Source organism: Aspergillus aculeatinus (genome assembly GCF_003184765.1).
Source record: "Aspergillus aculeatinus CBS 121060 unplaced genomic scaffold BO66scaffold_27, whole genome shotgun sequence".
Lineage (NCBI taxonomy): Eukaryota > Fungi > Ascomycota > Eurotiomycetes > Eurotiales > Aspergillaceae > Aspergillus > Aspergillus aculeatinus.
This window is the reverse complement of record NW_020291496.1, coordinates 102492-123849: the sequence shown is the minus strand read 5'-3', so window position 1 is coordinate 123849 and position 21358 is coordinate 102492. Positions and strand designations below refer to the sequence as shown.

Sequence of the window (21358 nt, the reverse complement as noted above, 5' to 3'; positions counted from 1 at the left end):
ACAGTAGTAGTTGAGTTAGTTATCAGTACTCAGTACTCCGTAATTTCCCCGGTAAATCCTCCCTGCTTATCGCACCGCCTGCTACCGCCTGCTGGCCCCGGTGTCATTTGGATTGGCTTATTGCTATCGACGCGCTAAGCTGTCTCACTCCTTGCGACCCTCGCTGTTGCCCTCATGACTAGGTCAAGTCGATGACCCTGTTACCCTGTTACTCGGTGAGCCTTTTGTCGGCACGGTCTCCGGAGCGAGTGTCCGTCGCGGTCGCCATTTGGACGGTGTAAGCGGGGAGGAAGAGAGAGGGTTTGAGTTCTTATCTCGACATCTCGGAACCAAACAAGAACGCAAGTCGCGTTTCCCCTCTTCGTGCCCTTCGTGCGGTGCGCTCTCATCCTTGGGGCGAAACGCGCAAACCGCACACATCCCTCCCACGATACTTCCAACAGTACAGGCTTCCTGCCCTCAGCATGGAGCCCTCAACATCCATCCCGCAGACCTCGGGCCTGACCCCGGGGGGTCGACGCACTCTCGGGATCGCATTACTGCTCATCGTGGTCTTCCTCTGGACGGCCTCGAACTTCCTGGCCAGTGTACATACCCTCCCCCCTCCGCCCAAATCCCCTCCTTTATGAGGGGGTGGTGGGGAAAAGACGACGCGAGTTCGCTAACTTAGCTTGGTGTGGTGGGTAAAACTTAGACCATCTTCGCCGACAACACCTACTCCAAACCCTTCTTCGTGACCTATGTCAACACCTCCATCTTCATCCTCCCGCTCGCCTCGATCATCGCCGGTCGGGTCTTCCGGCTCTGGCGCGCCGGCAAGCTGTACCGGATTCGGTCGGTGCAGAGTCTGTTGCAGCATCTGGATGCGCATGATGGGTGTTTGGAGGGTGAGGGGAGACGGATTTTGGATCGTGCGGGGGTTGAGGGTAGGAGTAGGAGTACGAGCAGGAGTGCTGGTGCTGGTAGCAGTAGCTGGGGGAGGGCCGGGGCCGGGGCCGGGGCTGGGGAGCTTTCGTCGGCCAGGTTGGGGTTGAAGGAGACGGCGAAGCTGAGTTTTCAGTTTTGTCTTCTGTGGGTGAGTTTTTTGCTTTTTTTTCGGGTTGGTTGAGGTTTGGGAAGTGCTAACATGGCTGGGTGGGTGGGTTTAGTTTACTGTAAGTTGCGCGATGTTATCTTGTTTGCAGGGAGGAGTGTTGAAGGGACCGGAAGGACTTGTGATTGACGCGTGCGAGGTAGGCCAATTACTTTGCCATGGCATGTTTACAGTATACAACGGTGGGAAGTACCACCATCCTGACCTCCACGAGTGGTACGTTTACTGGAGAGCAACATCCCATCCCCCACACCACACTCTGCAAGAATGAAAGAAAAAAAACCTAACGAGCAAACCCCAGGCGTATGGACCCTCATCTTCGGCGCCCTGATCGGCGTCGAACGCTTCACGCCCCGCAAACTCCTCGGCGTGATCGCCTCCCTCATCGGCATCATCATGATCTCGCGCCTCGACATCTCCTCCCCTTCCCCCTCGCCAACCCCAGACGCAGACCCTAATCCCAACCTCAACCCCACCTTGCGGGCTAGAGGGAGCACCATCCCCCCCAAACCCCCGCACGAGATCGCCCTCGGCGACGCCATGGCCGCCTTCAGCGCCGTCATGTACGGGGTCTACACGATCGTCCTGAAGAAGCAAGTCGGCGACGAATCCCGCGTCAACATGCAGCTCTTCTTCGGGCTGGTCGGCCTCCTGAACATGGTGCTGCTGTGGCCCGGCTTCCTGGTGCTGCACGCCCTGCGCGTCGAACCCCTCGCCTGGCCCGACTCCCCCCGCGTCTGGGCCATCGTCTGGGTCAATGCGCTCGCCTCCCTCCTCTCCGACCTGTGCTGGGCCTACGCCATGCTCCTGACCACCCCGCTGGTCGTGACCGTCGGCCTGAGTCTGACCATCCCGCTGTCGCTGGTCGGGCAGATGGTGATCCAGGGGCAGTATGCGAGTGGGGCGTATTGGGTGGGCGCGGCGGTGGTGTTCGGGTCGTTTTTGGTGGTGAATCATGAGAGTCGGGGGGATGTGGGGGACACGCAGGGAAATGGGGATGGGGAGGAGAGCGGGAGGGGGCGGACGAGGGGGAGGGGGAGGGGGAGGACGGGGGCATCGTCGGGGTATGAGGCTATTTCGGCGGTGGAGGAGGGGGATCATCGCGATTGATGGTTTGTGTGGGGTTGTGTTTGGGGGGGGGTGGGTGAAGTATAGACTGCAGGTGGTGTGACTTACTGGCTCTTTGTAGCGATTTCTTTGGTTCTTTGGTCCTTTGGTTCTCTAGGATGGTATCACTCACTTCTGGTAGTAGGAGGGGATAATGAGGGCGCAGCTTGGCAACTCTTTACCATGGCCACTCGTAGAAGTACTTCATCCATCTTCAGGTAAAAAGGAGGCAGATAGATAGTGTACTGCACCCCAAGAGAAACAACCGACTGCCTAGCAGAAGAAAAATGTACTTGTACACCAGCACTCCCAGAAGAAATAAGAGGCGTAAACACAATTCATTTCAACCTAGACTGTCCCCATCCATCCCCGCAATCTGTCATGGATTGCAATACCGGGCATCCACCCCCCGTCAGCATCACACGGCCGAGGACAAGCACAGCACCTAGCGATGATATTTCCAGGTCATCGCAATCAGGAAAATTTCCAAATTGAAACCAAGTATACAGGGACAGACAGCTACTATGGGGCGAAAGGGGACAATTCCCGAGTCTCAGTGTGGAAGTATGAGTGATACCAATCATCACTGCCCTAGATGAAAGAAAAGAGTATGTATCAATCCGGAAGAAATTGCACAGACATCCATCACACCAAGACAATAGAAAAGACGGCGGGCGGGCTGTTCATCAAAACAGGTAGAGAAAGTCAAGAAAGGCCAAGGGCTTGCTGTATAGCACAAAATACATAAGAAACATCAATATCACTGCAGTCAACAATCAAAGCCAGAGTTGGTGAACGGGTTGGGCAAAGGAGTGGATAAAAGAGTAAGGAGTCGGTTAAACTCAGACAGGAAATCAATCTTGGCTGTTTCTGTTTCTTTTCTGTCTGCTAATTGCTTGCTGGTTTGTTTTTTTCTTTTTATCTTTTTTACAACTTCTGATTACTTGTTCATTCTTCTCCTCCCTCAGGACAGTCCGGCTGCGCCTGTGGTCCCTGCTGGGGTGGGTTCGAGTTTCTTGCGCGCCACGAGGATACTCTTCAGCGATCCCAGCCATTTGGCCAGCGATTCCTCGTCCGCCGTGCAGAGGCGATAAGATTTCTCTTCCGCGATGATCTGCAGACAGAAATTCTTGGACCGGGACATGGGGTCGATTTCAGCGGCGTCGATCACTTGAGACATCGGGATGATCTTGATGGCGGAGTATTCCTGATGTTGTGTTAGATACCATTCAAGTATTAGTGAAACGAAAGAAGGCCCACCTGCTCATCCTTGTAAAAGCCCAGGCCACTCGGTCGGAGAACCACCCATAACCGCTTCCATTGCCGCATAGAGCCCTTGATCCGAAGACACTGGAGATAGCCGTTGCACACGACCCTTTCGGGATCACGCAGGACCCCGGCGTCGTTGACCCGGCCCGTCTCCCGCGCATTCGAAGACGATCCCTCCGCAAGGGCCGATGCAGACCGATTATGCGCCGAGGGTGACCGCAGGCGGACGCTGGTGTTGCTTCCAGGCCCGTCCGACCATTCCGAGTACGAGGTGATGTCGTTCGCCGAGTGGTCATGAGGAGAGGCGAAGCGCCTCGACTTGTACGCGGGCGACAGCGCGCCCCCCAGTTCGGGAGAGCTGGGCCGTCCGCGCTGGTCGAAGTCCGAGTGGTCCGTGGTATCGTATACTCGACGCTTACTGCTGGCTGCCGCAGCATCCCCCGGTTTGGACAGCGCCAGAAAAGCCTCTTCATCTTCGTCCATCCGTGTCTCGGCGCGGATGTATCTGATCCAATCCTCGGCCTCCTTGTCCGTCGCGGCCTGGAAGCGGTAGTTCTTGGAAGGAGAGAATATGCCAAAGACGTACTGTCGGTTCGATCGGGGCGACCGGACAGAAGCGACGGCCGTTACTTCGGACAAGGTGATGGAGGCACGGAGGCGGGTGGTTTCTTCATCTTTGTACACGGAAAGAAGGTTTGGGCGGAGGACAAGGTAAGCCGGTTTCCACGAAGCTCTAAAGGCCTAGCAGCGGTAGGAAGGTTAGTGTCCTGCTGGTGATGAGCAACCAAGAAAGGCAAAGCGACTAACATGTTTGTGCTTCACACGACGAAACACTTTTCCAGTCTTGATGACTCGGTCGAACTCGAAGCTACCGTTCTCATTGACGGGTGAGAAGGTGTCGAGGTTGACATGACCGTTGCGATAGTGGGTGGGATTTGGGGTCGGCGATAGGAGCGTGGAGGACCTCTGGACTTGACCGTCGGGGAGATGGATCACGGGCGCTCGGGCGCTCCCCTCCATAATTGGGGGGCACGAGGTTGAGATAGCCTGGGTCATGATGCCTCACGAACCGGCCGAGGGGGTAAAAGGGATGTGGAATTCCAAGCCAGGATCAATCTGGTGTATGTGCGACGGTCGCGGAAAAGGTTGCGACGGAGCAAAAGGAGCGTTAGGTTCTTCTATAGTTTCGTGGTGCGCATGTACGGGGGAGACCAAGAAGGGGTCGTCATTTAGATGGTCGAGTTGCAGTCGGAACAGAGGATGTCAAGGACAGAGAGAGTATACGGTCGCGAACACGGTGAGAGGAGGATTGCTACCGTAAGGTCATTGAAGTTGGATCGAAAGGAGAGTTGGGCGAGTTGAGTTGCAGTGGGAAGCAACGACGATGAAGGAGGGAATGCGGCGACAACAACAATAACAGTAACAACAACAACATCAACAATGACAGGTATTATCAGCAAGTGGCATGACCCAGAGCTGCACTCCGTCACCTTTCGCTTTCATACATAATACATAGAGAGGGGGAAGAAAAGAAGAAAAAGAAAGCAAGAGAGAAAAGAAGATCAAATGAAAGAGGAAATTCAAGGGTCTTCCAATCTTTTCTTCGTTTTTTTTTTTTCCCTGGTGGAAGGAAAGGGGTATCTATCCGAGAATCTACTACGTACTACCGACTACTGACTCCTACTAGTAGTAGTTCGAGACTTGAATCCGAAGAGAGGGGGTCAACATTTTCCCTGCTTTGCTAACGGGACGCATGGACGTTTTTGCCCTCACTGACTATTCTGTTAGAAGATCATCGGGTTCTAGTCCAGACAGTGTCCAGCCAGTGTCCAGACGGTGGGGGGGCCAATTGTGAGAGTGAGACCTCGACTGACTCAAGCTCCTGCAGTTTCACCTTGAGATGAACCACGAGCAACGTCATCGAATCATTCATCTTCAGGATTGTTGTTGCTGTCGTAGTTGTGGTGGTTGCTGGAGTGTTTGAGAAGAGTCAAGGGGGGGGGGTCGCAAAAGTAAGTTAGTTACGGAGTAGTTAGTTAAGCCTTGAAACGTTCCCCTCGTGGGACGCAAAACCGCCCGCCACGCCCCAGTCCAGGGGTTGAGAAAAGGGCAACTGATATCATGAATAATCTTCATGACGACAAGCTCGTCTTTTGACTTTCTCCCTCTTGAATTTCCCCGGCATTCTTGGTCTATGTCTCCGTAGTTGCAGCAGTGTAAACAATCATCCAACAAGCATTGACTTGCTCGATCCGACCGATGGATGCAAGAATCCTAAGGCTTCCTAAGAAAAGCGGAATGCCGGAGTATGTATGCAAGTGCCTTGACCGCAACGCAGATCCCGACGACCCGACATGGCAACACCAGATGCTTCATTCAAGGGTTGAAAGATACAGTAGTCTACATCATGTCCGTCCTTCACAGTAACTGTATGCAGGCTGCGTGTACCTACATAAAAGTTGCGAAGAGACCTACCAACCGACAGACCCTGGATGTGACAGCTCAACGGCGAAGCTTCGGGGTGTCCTCAACTAGACCCGATCTTAGATCTGCACGATGTTCCTTGGCCAAACATGATCACATCTTCCAATCGGACATGCAGATGCAGATACTCGGTACCAGCCTGGAGAGGACTTTTGCTTCCTCTGAGGCAGTCTCACACACACACACACACAGAGCCTGAGCCGGTCGATAGAGATCTAAAAGGCCACCTTGACAGATCCCCTTAGGGCCTGCTGGCCTGGGGTCACGTGTGGGTCCGTCCAAGTGGACACTCAGGGTTCTGGATGCATAGATTACCGGTACGTATTACCACCAGGAGCACCACCAGCCCACTGTTACCATACGTGACAAGCTCAGCCGTGTCGGCCCGAATCCCGTCGGTTTTCCAGATCAGGAGAAGGTTCATTCACGGGCTCATGGAAGATGGATGGATGGTGAGATAACATGCGACGCCAGCTGGGAAAACGCGACCTGCATGAATCAGGTTGCTGTTGAGCTGAAGCTCACGGCTTTTCATGAGACGAGACTTATACTTGTTGTCGCGACAACTGCAGGCACAGTTTCATTCCTTACTTACCATGTACTGTACACACAAATAGCGAGGGTGGCCAGCATGTCTGATCTCGGTCGATGGCTGTTCATGGCCTGGCTGAAAACGTAACCCACCCACACTATCTATCTTCGACTGGGTTTGACCACTCGCACAAGCAAAATGGAGGGGAACGTATTGTTCTTATATTTGCCGTTCAAAATGGACCTGTCGAGCCTCTGCACGAAAAGAAGTCGTGTGAAGGTCGGGCGTCGTCAGCCCCGGAAACTCTATGCGGCTATTTATGCTCTTAGGGCGTCGACACGACATCGTGGCTCTTTATATTGCAGAGCGGTTACGAAGTTAGCCTGCATCGACCTCTGACGACAGCTGCGCCAAGCCAGGTAAGAACCGTGAGAAGGGGCGTCCCAAGATGATCATACCCAGGGTACAGTGTCGCAAGACGTAAATAGAAATTGTACTCCGTAGAGACTGGGTTGATGTTGATCGCGAACTCAAACTGTTTTGCAAGATCGAGCGGCGACTGGCGTCTTCTGTCGACGTGTCTTGCAGGTTAAGCTTAAGGGTCTTCTGGTCTTCTGGTCTTCTATGCACCCAGGGGGGCCACGCTGCCTTACCCGTCGTAGACCTCGACTCTTATCCAGAAAGTGGATGTTGGTGATTCCACTGTGAATTGTGATCTTGATTGCTGCGGGTATAGCAGTAAAAGATCCAACAAATGTTTGCCATTTCGATGACCAACTAATGTGGTTGATTGATGAGAGAAGGTATCAGATAGGTAAGGTAGGGAGTAGTTAAGTAGAGTCGATAGCGAGGTCAGCATTAGTATTTTCCCGCCTGCAATTGCTTGATGCTGGCTGGTTGTTTTCGTTGGCTGGCTGGCTGGCTAAGGAGGGGGGGGAAAGCCCATACTTAGTGGTGAATGAAAAGGGACGGTCTTAATTACCAGATGCGTACAGTATTTATCGTGTCCACCAGGCCGCGACTCCCGACTAAATGGGTAAATTACCGTCTGGAACCCGGAAACCGCTTGCGCCTCCTTGGACTTGGCGGAAGTTCCAAAGCCATCCCCATCCCCAAATAATCCTGTCGAGCCTTCATTTCAATTCGGTTTGCCTCCCGCTGCTCTCGGCCTTCTCCTCCTCCTCCTCCTCCTCCCCTCCCCCCCCCTCCCTCCTCTTCTTCCTTTCCCCAGCCTCAGTTCAAACCCGCCATCTAGATTCATGATCCCGTCTACTGGTTCCGTGTTTTCGGCCTCATTGCTGCGGACCACTGTCCTTCGCGTTCCTGTCAACCTTCTCCCCGCCCAACTCTATCTCGCCGACTGAGAGGGAAAAGTTCGCGAAAAAGGAGGCTCTCCTCCGGCCGCTCTTTTTTTCTCATTTCGTTTCGCCTCGCCAGACCCGGGCATCCGACCTCTTTTCTCGCTATATTTATTCTAATTGTCTTTCGGGTTCTTGTCAAAGACGCTGGCGGACGAACGCTACACACCTGGCTCCCCTAATCACCTCCCACATCACTTCTCGCGTGTGCGGGCGCTTGCTTTCTATCACCGAACCCCACGATTACAAATTGAAAAGCGGTTCTGGCTTTGAGAATCGTTGCTGCTGAGTGCATCGGGCCTCGATAACGTTGCCCTCGACTGGTTTCTTTGGGTCTCCCGCCTATACACCTGGTACCAATGGGCCTCGTTCAGCGGGTCACAAAATGGTTGCCCTCCACGCCGAGTCTGCCCCTAGATGACTCTTCGCGCGAAAAGGGCCGCAACCTCTCCAGATTCGCCTTCTTCAGACGGAGAATTCGGCTAAAGGGCAACTCCTCGATCTCAATACCCCTGGGATTTGTTTTATTATTTCCATGTCTTGTAATAGTTCTTATCCTACTCCTTTTTGTTCGACATCCTTCGTCTCCTGGGGGTATCCTGATTCCCGCGGGCACTCCGCCTTCGATCAGGTGGGTTCTGGAAATGGCTCTTCTCTGTCCACTGTCTTTGCTAACCGCACGATCACCACAGAAAAATCAGTGAGAAATATGATAAGGTCTTTGCTACCGGCTGCCTCCCCGTAGAAGAGCAGGACTCCCCTCGCGCAAACGCTGCTTTTGTCGTCCTCGCCAGAAACAAGGAACTGGATGGTGTTGTACAATCTCTCAAGTCGATTGAGAGACACTTCAACCGCTGGTTCCACTATCCTTATGTGTTCCTGAACGATGGCGACTTCGATGATGACTTCAAGGCCACCGTCAAGAACTATACGAGCGCCCCTGTGGAATTCGGAAAGATCGATGACTCTATGTGGGGATACCCCGACTGGGTCGACCACGAGGTTGCCAAAGAAGGAGTCAGGAAACAGGGTGACGCTGCCATCATGTACGGTGGAATGGAGAGTTACCACCACATGTGCCGCTTCTACTCCGGGTGAGTCTCGCTTCTTTCTTGAAGGTCTTTTCTTATACTAACTCGGGTTGTGCGTATAGACATTTCTACAAGCACCCCCTTCTCATGAAGTACGAGTGGTACTGGCGTCTTGAGCCCGAGATCAAGTACTTCTGTGACATCACCTAGTACGACGACCGCCTGATAGATCGCATTTGATGGAATGCTAATGTGGACCTCAGTGACCCCTTCGTGAAAATGGCCGAAAACAACAAAACGTATGGCTTCACTATCGCCGTCAAAGAGCTTCGCGAGACCGTCCCGAACATCTTCCGATATGCTTCCGCCTACAAACGCAAGAACAACATGGACTCGAAAGGTCTCTGGGAGATGTTCCTCGAGAAACCGGAGGAAGAAGAACAGAAGCAAGAGGAAGTCAAGCAAGAAAAGCTTCCTGAGGAGATTCTTTTGAACGAACCCGGCGAAAACACTGTCCCCGACATTGATCCCGAAGCCATGGAAGGTGAAAAGTACAATATGTGCCATTTCTGGAGCAACTTCGAGATTGCGCGCCTGGACTTCTTCCGTAGCAAGGAATATGAGGAATTCTTCGACATGATGGACAAGAGTGGTGGTTTCTGGATGGAGAGAGTATGTGCCGTTCCACCTTCGTCTTCCCGTTCTTGGCTAAGTGATTTTCCAGTGGGGTGATGCGCCAATCCATTCGCTGGCCGCCGGTATCCTCTTGGGCCCTGGCGACATCCATTACTTCCGTGACTTTGGCTACCGCCACACCACCATCCAGCACTGTCCTGCGAATGCCCCCGCCCGTCAACTTCCCCGAATTCCTTACCTGGAGATGACGACTGATGACGAAAAGGCGCGCTTCGAGGAGGACGACTACTGGGCCAACCCGGACCCCGTCAAGGAGAATGGCGTTGGCTGCCGCTGCAGGTGCGACACCGATATTGTGGATGTCGAGGGCAAGCAGGGCAGTTGTCTCGCTGAATGGGTAGACGTTGCTGGAGGGTGGGCATCTCCTTAGACTCTGATTCTTGCCCCTTAATGTTCGCTGTATAATCTTCGCCTCCTCGTTTTCGTACCTACTTGTTCGACTATGAGCATTATTCGGGTCGCCCTTGGAGTTATTTGCTTGAGAGCCTGCATGTTACGTTGGCTGTGGGTTTCTGGACGGCGTTTCACGGATCTGACGGCTTCTTTCCATGGAAGACGGTGTGACCATTCTCATCAATCTTGACAAATTCATCTAGCGTGATTCGTATACTTCCATTTCGTTGGGATTGCCGCGTTCGCTATAAAGAGATCCGAATGTCATTGACGGTCTCGTTATGAAATGTCAGAAGAAGCCCTCGGTGAAGACTCGCTGGCCAGGATGCTATCCACTCCGTTGCTGCACGGCGGACTTTTGCTGAAGCTTCTCTCATACGGTGAGCGCAAGGCTCCTCGAACGCTGGCGGGAACCCATTGCGCGCTTTTCCGTGGGCCTTATGACACGACCGCTTGCTTGATGTTCGTCGATGGGCTGTCCTTTCCCACCATGTCTATTGGGGAACCCAGGATGGCAGGGGTGAGCAACCACCCAAGCTGGTCTTGAGGCGCTTCGAGGGCGAGTGAGACCGGGTGCATCAGCACTGTTATGGCAGACAGATTGCCATGGATCCATGTGGCCTTTTGAGAGTCACCACCTAATAATAAATACCCTGTCGATGTCTCTTGTCTTATTCCTTTGTTCCTTTCTTTCCTGCTTTCTGTCCCGATGCTATTCAGGAAGTATTCTGGTTGTCTGATTTGTTCTCCCCTTTCTCCTTCCATCATCCTTTCCCCTTGACTCTTCTCAATTCACTCATGTCATGAAATGTACATACCTCATAGTCACTTATAACATCCAGTGGATCATACCATTCTGATAATGACTCCGGTAGTAGTTGTTTGCAGGGCTGTTTGCAGGGCTGTTTGCAGATTAGTAATAAGGAGCTGTGCTGACTGTCGGACGGACCTCCGAGATCTACAAAATTACTCTTTTGGGACTAGTCACCTGATAACGGATGGCTTATCAGCAGCGCAGGCAGTTTTGCCTTCGTTCCGGGCAGTTCCTACCCTCGGAGCTGACACGGAGTATACGATGGAATTGATCCAGACAACCCGAACGAACAACACATGATGAGGTAACCAACTGTTCGGTTGGTTGAATATTCCCAGGCTGACGAGTAGTACGTCCTCCTATTAACTAGGTAGGGAGGGGATTGCTCCGCCTGACCGACCCTTCATGTCTTACTACCGCGTTATCCTTGTCATGTGCCCCGCGCAGGATAGCTTGCCATCGCCCTGCCACTGCCACTACCACTAGTTAACTTATCATTCATCACTCTATCACTCTATCACTCTCTCGCCCCTACTCTCGTATCAGCCTGTCGACCCCTCATCACTCTTCTTTCTTCAACTCCCCCCTCCCCTCCGAATCCCATCTGGTCCACCTTGACTGCCGTAAACCTCTTTCCAAGTTGGCAAACCTTCTGCCTACTTTTGCCTCCTAGAGTGAGAATCACTGTTTCATATTGGGACCTCTTATTTATCCAGTCAAATGCCCATTCACATCTAGTTAGTCCTTAGGCACCCAAGCCGCTCTTTCTCCGCCCGGACCCTCGGGAACAGCACCCCAGTATCCACCACTTACTACTACTTACTTACCCCCCCCCTCTCCCCACGCAAACGCAACGCAACGCAACGCATCGTCGGTCTAGTTGTTCGTCGGGCATCTGCCTATCAGGCTGAGGGATCTCGAGGAAGCTCTTCGGAACAAACTGCCCTCATAGTAGTTTCTGACCGCTAGAGCTCCTCTCGTGAAGTTAACGTATTTACTCCGCTGACTGTTTGTTGTACTTATTCTTGGGCTTACCCGTTGTCCATTGTACTCGACCGCAAAAAAGCTTCCGCTCTGCAACTTACCTAACATACTACCTCATTTTCCTGCACCTGTCTCTATGACAAAATCACACTAGCATCATGACTGACCCTCCGGAGCCTTCTTCCAGACGTTGCCAGAACGACTCGGCCGCTGCTCCACCCCTGCAGTACCCTACGTTCCCTCCCTTGAGTGCTTCTGTCGAAGAGTGGCTATCTCGATCGAGGCCTATCAACATGACGTCAAATCTGCCAACCACAGACCAGACCTCACGGTCACTGAGTGAGAGCTGGGCCACGATGAGCGTCTCCGATATATATTCTGAGGATGGTACCCGCTCGGAACAGACCGATGTGGGGTCTCTGATCGATCAGACTGGTCCTGACGATGTGGCCAGCCTTGACGAGACCTCAAGCAACAGTGAAATCGATGCCAGTGATGATGACGGATACTACGGTGAGAATTATGAGTCGACGAGCAATGTGTCGGCCACGCAAGAACTGTCTTCCGGTTTCCCTTTTCTCGGGACCTCGATCGATGACAGTAGCCTCACCACCCAGACTGCTTTCCGCCAGTCGACCGAGTCCATCGAGTTTGCTGAGCCTGAGAGCTGGCCCGAAACCGAACGCGTAGAATTGAAACACACCATTCGGGTGTTTGAAGGTCTCGAGGCAGCAGCATCGAAACAGAAACTCTCTAACGCAACCCAAGACTCAACGCTTACAGCTACAGTGCAACAAACCATGACGAGAAGATCCTTGGACACAGACAAGCCATTTCGCGTGCTCTACATTGGCAGCCCGGACTTCCGAAGTCTCATCCTGGATAAAATTGGAGATGTCCTGGTGGCAAGCTCTCCCTGTAGCAGTTACGAAAGCAGTTCCACCGAGTCCTCCAGGTATCATGTGGTCCCAACATCCTTTGGTGCCGGGGCGATTCCTAATTTCGCCGAGCTCCTGCCCATTCATGTTCAACTTATCGTGGACGAATGTCTCGACGCCTCTGCAGACAGCCAGACTGACAAGCCCAGCACGATCACCTTGAGTCTCAAGAGCCAACCTCCATATACGTCGAAGTGGGTGGGTGCCGACTATTGCATTTCTTCTCCTGTGGAGTGGACCTTGCCCGATGTAGCCATCATTTTCCTAGCAACCACCGACAGCAACAAGGACATGGAGACCCAGAGGCTGGCTCGCATCTTTTTGGAAAGACACGGCGTGCCCACAATGGAAATCTCAGAGCGCCCGCTGTGGACAATGTTGAGGGATCCTGTTCCCGTGAACCGCCACAGTCTTCACATGTGCCTGGAATCGCGTGATCCAGTCACTGGAACATCTACACTTGTGAACAGGTATCCGATTGACATCAAGACGTTTGAGAGCATTGCGCCCAGACAGCTCAATAGAAACCTGGCTTCTCTGGCAACTATATATCCGCGGAAAGTTTATCAGGTTCCCCCCGAGTGTCCAAACGAGCCTCTAGTGAAACGAGCTCTGAACGCCGTTGAGCACACATGGAAAGTGACCCCCCTCCCCTTCAGCAATGGAAATCACAAACTGGCGTTCTTACTTCGCTTGACTATCCTGTTTGCTGCCGCCGTATTGACTATAACTTTTGGCCATTTTGCTCTCCGGGCACTTATCTTGTTTCTTACCCAGTATTTCGCACACTCTGGAGTCTCCAGCGCAGTCACAACTCAATCTCAGAATATACCAACGGCCAGCGGGTTCGGTCCGGATGGATTGTTAACCGTGGTGCCGTCGAATATAGCTGATGTTCAAGCCCAGAGAGCTCAAGCTCATGGCCGCTCTTCGTTGGAAGATTTCATGGACGGAATTCTCTCTCCGAATCAGCCAAGTGAGGGGCCCAGCGAATTTGAGTTTCAGGTGGTTGGCGATTGTCATCTTGCCATCAAACCACCACATAAGTCTTTCATTGGCAGGAAGGGTCCACGATTTAGTGTCCAGGTAAAACGAGATGGCAAGCCCCTCGATTACGAACTTTCGACCTTGTTCGAAGGAGTATACACCTTGAAACTAGAGCGAGCCGATGCCTATGGGCTGGTGGATGTCATAATCACCTCAAACACCAGACCACCTTTCACACAGACCACTTCTGTGGACTTTGGTACACCATGGCTGAAGATTCAGAACTGGAAACGAGCCGCCCATGCCATTTCGTCACAGTTTTTGAAGGAATTTGGCAGCGCGCAAACGGGCCTGTCAGAGGCATACGAACGTATCTGTACCGACCTCCAGGTGCTCATGGGTGACGTCGTCAAGAAAGCCCATTTTCTGCGACGAGAGGCGTCCGCGCTACATGAGTCGGTGCAACTCTCCCATGATACCAAAGAACTGGTCCTCTCGAAGTCGGCGCAGCTTACTCAAGTTGTCAAACGTACTGCTGTGCAACCTCTCTTAGCCGCCTCAGCCGCATTCCAAGGTCACACTGAAAGAGTCAATAGGGGAGCCAGGGAAGTTATGAGTGGCACATGGAACAGGATAAGTGCTTCTGCTCAGGTGCTTGATCTAAAGAGCTTGAAGACGCAAATCCGCAACGCAAGAAAGTGCCAGACTTTGAATAAGGCGCAGCAGAGGGCCAGGAGCCTCATGAAACGGAAGACTTGCCGGCAGACTAGATGTGCTAAATAAGGAGGTCGAACAGCTGGACTGGACTCTGGGAGCTGGAATCTGCTTCTTGTAGGTAGTACACTAGCTACCATTCTCTCGTTTTATTCTTCGTTGGCTTTTGGGTTGCTCGGTTTGGGACGTTCTCGGCGCATGGTCACGTATTGAGGATTGTTTGACGCGTGGATCTGGATCCTGGGAATCCTGGCAGGCAAATGTATCCGGGTATTATCTAGTTGATATTGATACTGATCAGATATTGATATTGACACTCGTTGACATTGAACATCAAAGCATTAAGTGGGTGTGAATGGGCAACTGTGGACCAAGAGCCATAATGGTTGCAGTACTGTTCAGTACTACATAGTGGACTCACCCCGCGGTCCCTTTTTCTTTTTCAGGCGCGGGGCAGGCAGTACTAGGTAAGGTGGCGCTAGGTGCCTAAGGCTCCGAGGCAAGAAAGGAAGCAAGCCAACCTTTGAACCCACCTTCTTTGGCCGACCAAAAACATTGAATCCCGTCCATATTTTCCCACCCCCTCTTCAAAACTAATAACTCCATCCTCCCATACAATCTTTATTTTCCCCTCTATTCTCAGGTACACTTCCCTCTGCATTCTTATCTCAAAACCTTGACCCGCTCACTTTCTTCCGCAGAACTCTATCCATCCATCCATCACCATGTCTGACGTCGCTGAGACCAAGCCCGACCCCACCACCAGCGCTCCTGAGGCCGCTGAGAAGCCCGAGACCACCACCACCGAGGCCGTGGCTGAGGAGGCCAAGGCTGCTGCTGAGTCTGCCGCTGAGACCGTCAAGGAGACTGCCACCAAGACCACCGACAGCGTTTTCTCCATGTTCGGCGGAGGTCCCAAGAAGGAGAAGGTCGAGGCTGAGGATGACAAGGACGAGCCTTCTGGCTCTTCCAAGGCCCAGAAGGCTGAGGAGGAGGTGAGTCAATACAAAAGTTTTTTTTTTGGGTGGTTTTGGGAAGAATCACTCGTTGGCTGGGCTTGCGGGTTATTGTTCAGACATACCCCGCTTTCGCCCCTCCATGGCGGAGAGCTTCTGTGTCCAAATCTTTGTTTTGTCTCTTCTGATTTCTATCGCGCGGGGAACCAGTTTGACTCGATTGTGAGATAAAGCCTTTGACTAACTAGTCGCTTGCCTCAACAGGATGAAGCCCCCGAGTCCCCCGATGTCCACTTCGAGCCCGTCATCCGCCTGACGGAGAAGGTCGAGACCAAGACCAACGAGGAGCTGGAGGAGCAGACTTTCAAGATGCGTGCTAAGCTGTTCCGCTTCGACCGTGAGAGCAAGGAGTGGAAGGAGCGTGGCACTGGTGACGTGAGACTGCTCAAGCACAAGGAGAACCAGAAGACCCGCCTTGTGATGCGCCGCGACAAGACCCTCAAGGTCTGCGCTAACCACTACAGTGAGTTTTCGCCTCGAGACTGGAGCGGAGGGTCTCCACACACGTTCCAGGTGACTGATGCTTTGCTCTAGTTGTTCCCGACATGACGCTCAGCGCCAACGTTGGCAGTGACCGTAGCTGGGTCTGGAACGCTGCTGCCGATGTCAGCGAGGGCGAGCCTGAGGCTTGCACCCTGGCCATCCGTTTTGCCAACAGCGAGAGTAAGTCCTGTTCCCCTTCTGAATGTCCCGGAAACGGTATGACTAACGCATGGTTCCAGACGCCAACCTGTTCAAGGAGGCTTTCGAGACGGCACAGAAGGAGAACGAGAAGCTCCTCAGCCAGCAGTAAATGCGGGGAATTCCAGCAGCTTCGAATCTTCCCCCTCCCAGCGGCAAAGTGATATAGAGGGCTATCTTTAATGCACATTTCGATCTCTCCTTTGCACTACGAATTTGATGTGGACTTCTTTTTCGTCATTTACCTCTCTCATCCCCCGCACATGCGGATTCACTTTCCAATAATCCCCATCGACCCTTGTTTCTATCTCGTACCTTCTTCCCCTTCCCCCCTTTCCTTGACACGATCTGTATTCCTCCGTCCGTGAGGAGACAGAATGACGAGGCCGGCTCTGCCGAGATTCGGAGTCGATGCATGTACAGACAGATTCGACGTGGTTTGACCCCGAGGTTGAAAGTATGTTCTCTGGCGAGTCGGCAGTAGATAGACACCATTTCCCCCAAAATACACGTATGACATTATGAAGCAGAAACTCTGGTGTTTTGGTATATTGGATGACTTTGTTTTCCTGATTTATGGTGTAAGCAGGGTGTAAGCAGGGTGTGAGATTAACTGGATCTCTGAGTGTGGAGGGGTACTGCAGTGAACAGCCCATGAAATTGCAGATTAGATAGAATAAAGTACGAAGTACTAGATGATGACTTATTCCGGTCTGAGGGGGGAGTTGCGATGCGGGAAAGTGCAGTGCAGAGAGTCCAGTAAGAGTAACTGAAAGGTTAGTACCAGGTAGTACTCGAGCAGTGAGCAGGAAGTAATCAGTCAATCCCCGCGCGGAAAGCTTCCCTCCCACCCAGCTTTCTCTTGCTACCACTTGTGCCTTTATCACCTTAGCACCTTAGCACCTGAGCCTACAGTATCTCGTCACTTAACTTCAATTGAGCGTCAATCTCAGTTAAATTTGCAGTAACCCTGAGGAGTAAGAAAGCGAAAGCGAAAGCGAAAGCGACAGACATTGCAGCCTCGATCAGATCCCATCCCGGCAAACACCCGACCTCAACTCCGCCTTGATTCGTCGCGCCTGCTTGAGCCCGATTGCTCTCCGTCTACTTCCTCCCAAAACAACCAGTCTGCCACCCACCCCCAGAGGAAGGGATTCAGCCAAGCTCGCCATTCACTCAATCCCTAATTCCCTATCTCTCCGCGCAATCAACTGAAGCCTTTAAACAACGATGCCCGACGTGAGTCCGCCGCCTCTCCCGTTCCTGAGCATTGCGAGCGAGCGAGCCATTGCTCGCTCTACTCGTGACGCGCGGACTGGACCCCGGACAAGACATTAATTGCAGCGCGCTGACCCAGCTCCTCTTCTTATAGGTCAAGAGAAATGTCCGTCTGGTGACGGAGCAACATATCCTGTACGTTCCTACACCTTGGCCTCTGTCTGGTCTTTACCTGAGCTTAGCTCGGAGTCATCACCACCACCACCACCATTCAACCATCCTCTTCAGCTCCCCGTCACATCGCAGCCACCTTAACATCTCCCAAACCGTGATTACCACGTTACATATCCGAGCAAGAACGCGCTCGCGCTTCCGCTGTCTTCCTTTAGTCTCATTAAAGGACAATATGTGAGGGAGCTAGTGAAAGTGCTCGAAGGGCTAACCAGACTGTTTCGCGCCCGCGCGCCCCCAACAGAAACAAAGACTCCGGCGTCGAGGGATTCCCTCTACGGTCATGGTCAATTGAAATCTACCTGGTCAACGACCACGGCGAGCAGGTCCCCGCAAACGTCTTCGACAAGGTGACGTACACACTGCACCCGAGTTTCGGCCCGCGGGCTGTTCAGAGTACGTTCTTTGCTTTTTCACTTTTCTCTTAAGGGGAGTTTGTATTTCCCGGAATGGTTGGGTTTCTTTCTCGTCTCATGATTCCCTCATTCACCTGAATTCCCGCGTTTGCACGTTTGCACTTGTGTGTGTATATGTGCATCGAGGAGGGGAGGTTTTTTCTTACCCTTAGCGGTGTCTGCAATTATTGGGGCCGGGGGGGAGTTCCTACTCTTAGCGGCCTCTAAAAATCATAGGGAGAGGGAAGTGTTGGGGGCAGAAAGAACCACCCAACATAGGATTACTGCAAAACGAGTTCGTGGTCCCATGGACTGGCTAACACGCGTTTTGTTTCGAGATGATAGCTTTTAAGAATCCTCCGTTCAGAATCTCTGAGGAAGGATGGGGTGAATTCGACATGCAGATCGGCCTGACTGCCGCCGACAAGGAGCATTTCGTCACCCATGACCTCAACTTCGCGCAGGCGCGCTACGAATCCAAGCACGTTATTGTGAGTGCATCCTGGGTTGCTCCTCAGGGTTGAGATTGGAAGACTGACCTGGGTTGTCCCCGAAACAGACCTTCAAGAACCCCAAGCCTGCGCTGCTAGCGCTACTGCGTGAATCCGGCCCCGTTCCTGGCGACGAGAACGGAGTCAAGTCGAAACGCGCCGCGGGAGGCGAGGAGGGGTCGAAAAAGAAAAAGAAGACGGAGAAGAATGTAATTTTCCCTCGTTCGATTTGGTCCCATCTTGCTGGCTTTTGTAGTGATCACTCGGCTAATTTGTGTTCACATAGGTCGACATGGACAAGCTGGCCGATGGCCTCCAGCGTCTTGGCGAAGACGATCTTCTCCAAGTGGTGCAGATGGTCCATGACAACAAGGCTCCAGACTCATATACCAAGAACGATGTTGAGCGTGAGTCCCCCTTGTTCACCTTTCTTGTTAATTCTTTAGATCAGCAACTAACCCCAACCTGATGGATTTATCATCGACAGAGGGTGAATTTCACGTTGATCTCTATACCTTACCCGACAGCCTAATCAAGATGCTCTGGGATTTCACACAGGAAAAAGGTGCTTTGTGATTTTGATTTTTTTTGTCGGGCTTTCTCTCTTTTCTTCCATCTTCCTTGTCTCTCTTCCGACTACCATTTTATTTTATTTTCCCCTCTCTCTCGTCCGAATTCTTCGTGATAAAACAAAAATTAATCATACCACTTTTCCTGCGCTGTTTGATCCCGTGCAACTTTCGGTCTTGTCTCTGGACCTCAGGACAAACCCACATATGTGTCTGCATGGCTTGGCTTCTCCCTTTCTTGCGAAAGTGGATGGGCTGTTAGGAGTCGTTGCATTGAAGCTTTCTTTTGCTTGGTTGGCGAGAATACAAAATCTTTCTGCCTGTCTGCTGGGGTTTAGGGTCGGTAAGAATACATACACTTTGTCTGTGATGGGATGGGGAGGCTCTGGGTTGGTTCTGTGGTTACTGGATGATTGTGACAGGGTCGGTATGCGATATGGGATGATAGGATGCCATTCCTTCACAAGATGGTCATACTTATGATGTACGGTAGGCTACGTGATTCGGGCAACTGGCTAGTGCTTGTACTTCATCTTCCTTACCTAGGTATAATCGGAGGTCTGGACTGTATCAGAATCTTTAGGGGATTGCGCAGCAGGTATAGATAGATCGCCGGAGTTGTCTGGAACCACGACTCCACTCCACTACATATACCATGTATAACCACTACACTACACTACTTAGACAGACAGTGGAAAGCCCGTCAAACTTGATCTGGATATGATGACGATGATGACGATGATGATCGGTGATTAGAATAAAGTGGATAATAATACATAGCCAGAGCCAGAGCCAGAGCCATAGCCCTGAGATTCGACTAAGCGAAGGACACAACTACCAAACCAAAGATGATGACGCAGACATCCCAAAAGAAAGGAAACTCATATCGTGACGAGAAAAAAACCATGGAGGATATCTTCAAGCTCAGGATAAAATCAAATCAAGACAAACAGTAAAGTAACCCTGACGACACCATGACGAATTCTATATGCGAGCCCGGATTTTGAATTTGTAACATGAAAAGAAAAAGGAGTAAAACGCCCGCTGTGGTGCATTGCAATGCTTGGATTAATGATGGTGGTGTGGTGTGGTGTGGTGTGGTGAACGGAGGTGGGTGTGTCGAGTTTAAATTGAGATGGAGATTGAATGGGAGAGGACATGTGCAGCGTAGCGTGAACGTGGATCGGGATTGATCGTCAAATTGGGATTAGTGGTGTTGCTTTAAAGGATGCGGTGCCTGTCCATGTTGATCGTGATTAGTATCGAATGTTATCGGAGATGGGTAAGGCGGGAAGACAACGTACATCTTCAACAAGTCCTCCAGACTGTCGGCACTCAGACTCCGCCCCTTGGGAATCTGGCGCATGATCTCGACGATCGTGGCGAAGACATCCCCGTCGCGGTACGCCAGCAACGCCGGGGCCTCGATATTATCCATCTCCGCGATTTCGTGGTGCAGCTTGATGAAGTGAACGGTGGGTTGGCGGCGAGCGATGGTGTTCAGGCAGTCTTCGACGAGGGCACTGGGAGTGGACTTCCCAGAAAGTTAGTTTCGGCCACTACAACCAATAAGCAGAGAAACATACCTCCGGATCATACAGACAGACGACCACCACCGTCCCCGAAGTGACCTTCTCAATGGCATCCAGATACCCAACGGCATCCACGTGGTCGACGGACCCATACAACCGGCGGCGAGGACTGGGCTTGCGGAGCGTACGGGCCTGCATCTCCTGCATGCGCGAGGTGCGCCACTGGCGCAGAAACCGCTCCTCGTCGTCGCTGCCCGAGGACCCGTCAGGCGGGGAGGAGTTGTGCAGCAGCGTGGCGTCGTCCGTGGTGGACTTCATCGAGTAGTGGGGTCGGTCAATGCCGGCGACGCTCAGCAGGGTGCGGCGGAAGGAGGATTTGCGGGCACGCTCGAAGGCCTGGGCGTCGGCGATGACACCCTTGGGGCCTGTGTTGGCATCGAAGGTGGCATTGGGGATCTTGTAGGTACTGGTGTTCCGGGAGTGCATGGCAGAGGATCTGTGGAGGTCGTCGTCGTCGTCGTCGTCGTCGTCTGCGTCGGAGAAGTGAGGGCGGTTGTGGTCTTCGTGATCGTTATCGTCGGAGGAGTGATCGGAATCGTCTCGATCGGAGTGATTGTCTCGGTCTTCAGGGTGAGTCGAGAACCGGTCTCGATTGTTCTGAAGGAGTTGATTGAATTCTTCTTGGGCGGCGGATGACATCTTGAAAAAGAAGAAAAGAGGAAAAAAGGAACCAAGTGTCGGGAGGGTATGCCGGGTGTTTTAAAGGGAATGGGTCGTTGACCAGAGGAGTGAAACGATGATATTCTTAGAATGGGGGGGGGGGGG

At 52.4% G+C, this 21358-nt stretch overlaps 6 protein-coding genes across 6 annotated transcripts; 4 read left to right on the top strand and 2 right to left on the bottom strand.

Annotated features, from left to right (window-relative positions):
• Positions 1-39: 39 nt before the first annotated feature.
• BO66DRAFT_375167 (DMT family transporter) lies at positions 40-2203 on the top strand (the record flags this gene model as incomplete). Its single annotated transcript, XM_025645633.1, has 6 exons — positions 40-587; positions 695-919; positions 1010-1075; positions 1149-1154; positions 1237-1309; positions 1395-2203. The coding sequence occupies exons 1-6, from the start codon at positions 465-467 to the stop codon at positions 2201-2203; spliced, it is 1302 nt and encodes a 433-aa protein (XP_025503409.1). The 5' UTR covers positions 40-464.
• A 771-nt stretch (positions 2204-2974) lies between these two features.
• BO66DRAFT_98297 (PH domain-containing protein) lies at positions 2975-4964 on the bottom strand. The gene is made up of 3 exons (XM_025653751.1): positions 4277-4964; positions 3461-4210; positions 2975-3407 (listed from the first exon to the last, which is right to left on the bottom strand). Exons 1-3 carry the CDS (start codon positions 4523-4525, stop codon positions 3165-3167), a joined length of 1242 nt encoding a protein of 413 aa, XP_025503408.1. The 5' UTR covers positions 4526-4964; the 3' UTR covers positions 2975-3164.
• A 3062-nt stretch (positions 4965-8026) lies between these two features.
• On the top strand, positions 8027-10171 carry BO66DRAFT_98113 (glycosyltransferase family 15 protein). The gene is made up of 5 exons (XM_025653750.1): positions 8027-8474; positions 8536-8937; positions 8997-9083; positions 9138-9546; positions 9599-10171. Exons 1-5 carry the CDS (start codon positions 8203-8205, stop codon positions 9938-9940), a joined length of 1512 nt encoding a protein of 503 aa, XP_025503407.1. The 5' UTR covers positions 8027-8202; the 3' UTR covers positions 9941-10171.
• A 1748-nt stretch (positions 10172-11919) lies between these two features.
• Positions 11920-14469, top strand: BO66DRAFT_439003 (uncharacterized protein; the record flags this gene model as incomplete). Its single annotated transcript, XM_025651126.1, has 1 exon — positions 11920-14469. The coding sequence occupies one exon, from the start codon at positions 11920-11922 to the stop codon at positions 14467-14469; it is 2550 nt and encodes an 849-aa protein (XP_025503406.1).
• A 656-nt stretch (positions 14470-15125) lies between these two features.
• On the top strand, positions 15126-19008 carry BO66DRAFT_411861 (Ran GTPase-binding protein YRB1; the record flags this gene model as incomplete). The annotated part of the gene is made up of 10 exons (XM_025649315.1): positions 15126-15395; positions 15621-15879; positions 15951-16079; positions 16139-16205; positions 17478-17510; positions 17791-17942; positions 18287-18432; positions 18501-18641; positions 18719-18839; positions 18920-19008. 10 exons carry the CDS (start codon positions 15126-15128, stop codon positions 19006-19008), a joined length of 1407 nt encoding a protein of 468 aa, XP_025503405.1.
• A 724-nt stretch (positions 19009-19732) lies between these two features.
• Positions 19733-21358, bottom strand: BO66DRAFT_350670 (phosducin family protein). The gene is made up of 3 exons (XM_025644726.1): positions 20588-21358; positions 20306-20535; positions 19733-20238 (listed from the first exon to the last, which is right to left on the bottom strand). The coding sequence occupies exons 1-3, from the start codon at positions 21230-21232 to the stop codon at positions 20223-20225; spliced, it is 891 nt and encodes a 296-aa protein (XP_025503404.1). The 5' UTR covers positions 21233-21358; the 3' UTR covers positions 19733-20222.

Coding starts and splice junctions, on each gene's coding strand:
- BO66DRAFT_98297 (XM_025653751.1), bottom strand. CDS start 4,525: ATGACCCAGGCTATCTCAACCTCGTGCCCCCCAATTATGGAGGGGAGC. Junction 4,211..4,276: donor GTCGTGTGAAGCACAAACAT/GTTAGTCGCTTT, acceptor TACCGCTGCTAG/GCCTTTAGAGCTTCGTGGAA. Junction 3,408..3,460: donor GCTTTTACAAGGATGAGCAG/GTGGGCCTTCTT, acceptor ACACAACATCAG/GAATACTCCGCCATCAAGAT.
- BO66DRAFT_350670 (XM_025644726.1), bottom strand. CDS start 21,232: ATGTCATCCGCCGCCCAAGAAGAATTCAATCAACTCCTTCAGAACAAT. Junction 20,536..20,587: donor TCTGTCTGTATGATCCGGAG/GTATGTTTCTCT, acceptor CTTTCTGGGAAG/TCCACTCCCAGTGCCCTCGT.
- BO66DRAFT_98113 (XM_025653750.1), top strand. CDS start 8,203: ATGGGCCTCGTTCAGCGGGTCACAAAATGGTTGCCCTCCACGCCGAGT. Junction 9,084..9,137: donor TACTTCTGTGACATCACCTA/GTACGACGACCG, acceptor TGTGGACCTCAG/TGACCCCTTCGTGAAAATGG. Junction 9,547..9,598: donor GTGGTTTCTGGATGGAGAGA/GTATGTGCCGTT, acceptor GTGATTTTCCAG/TGGGGTGATGCGCCAATCCA.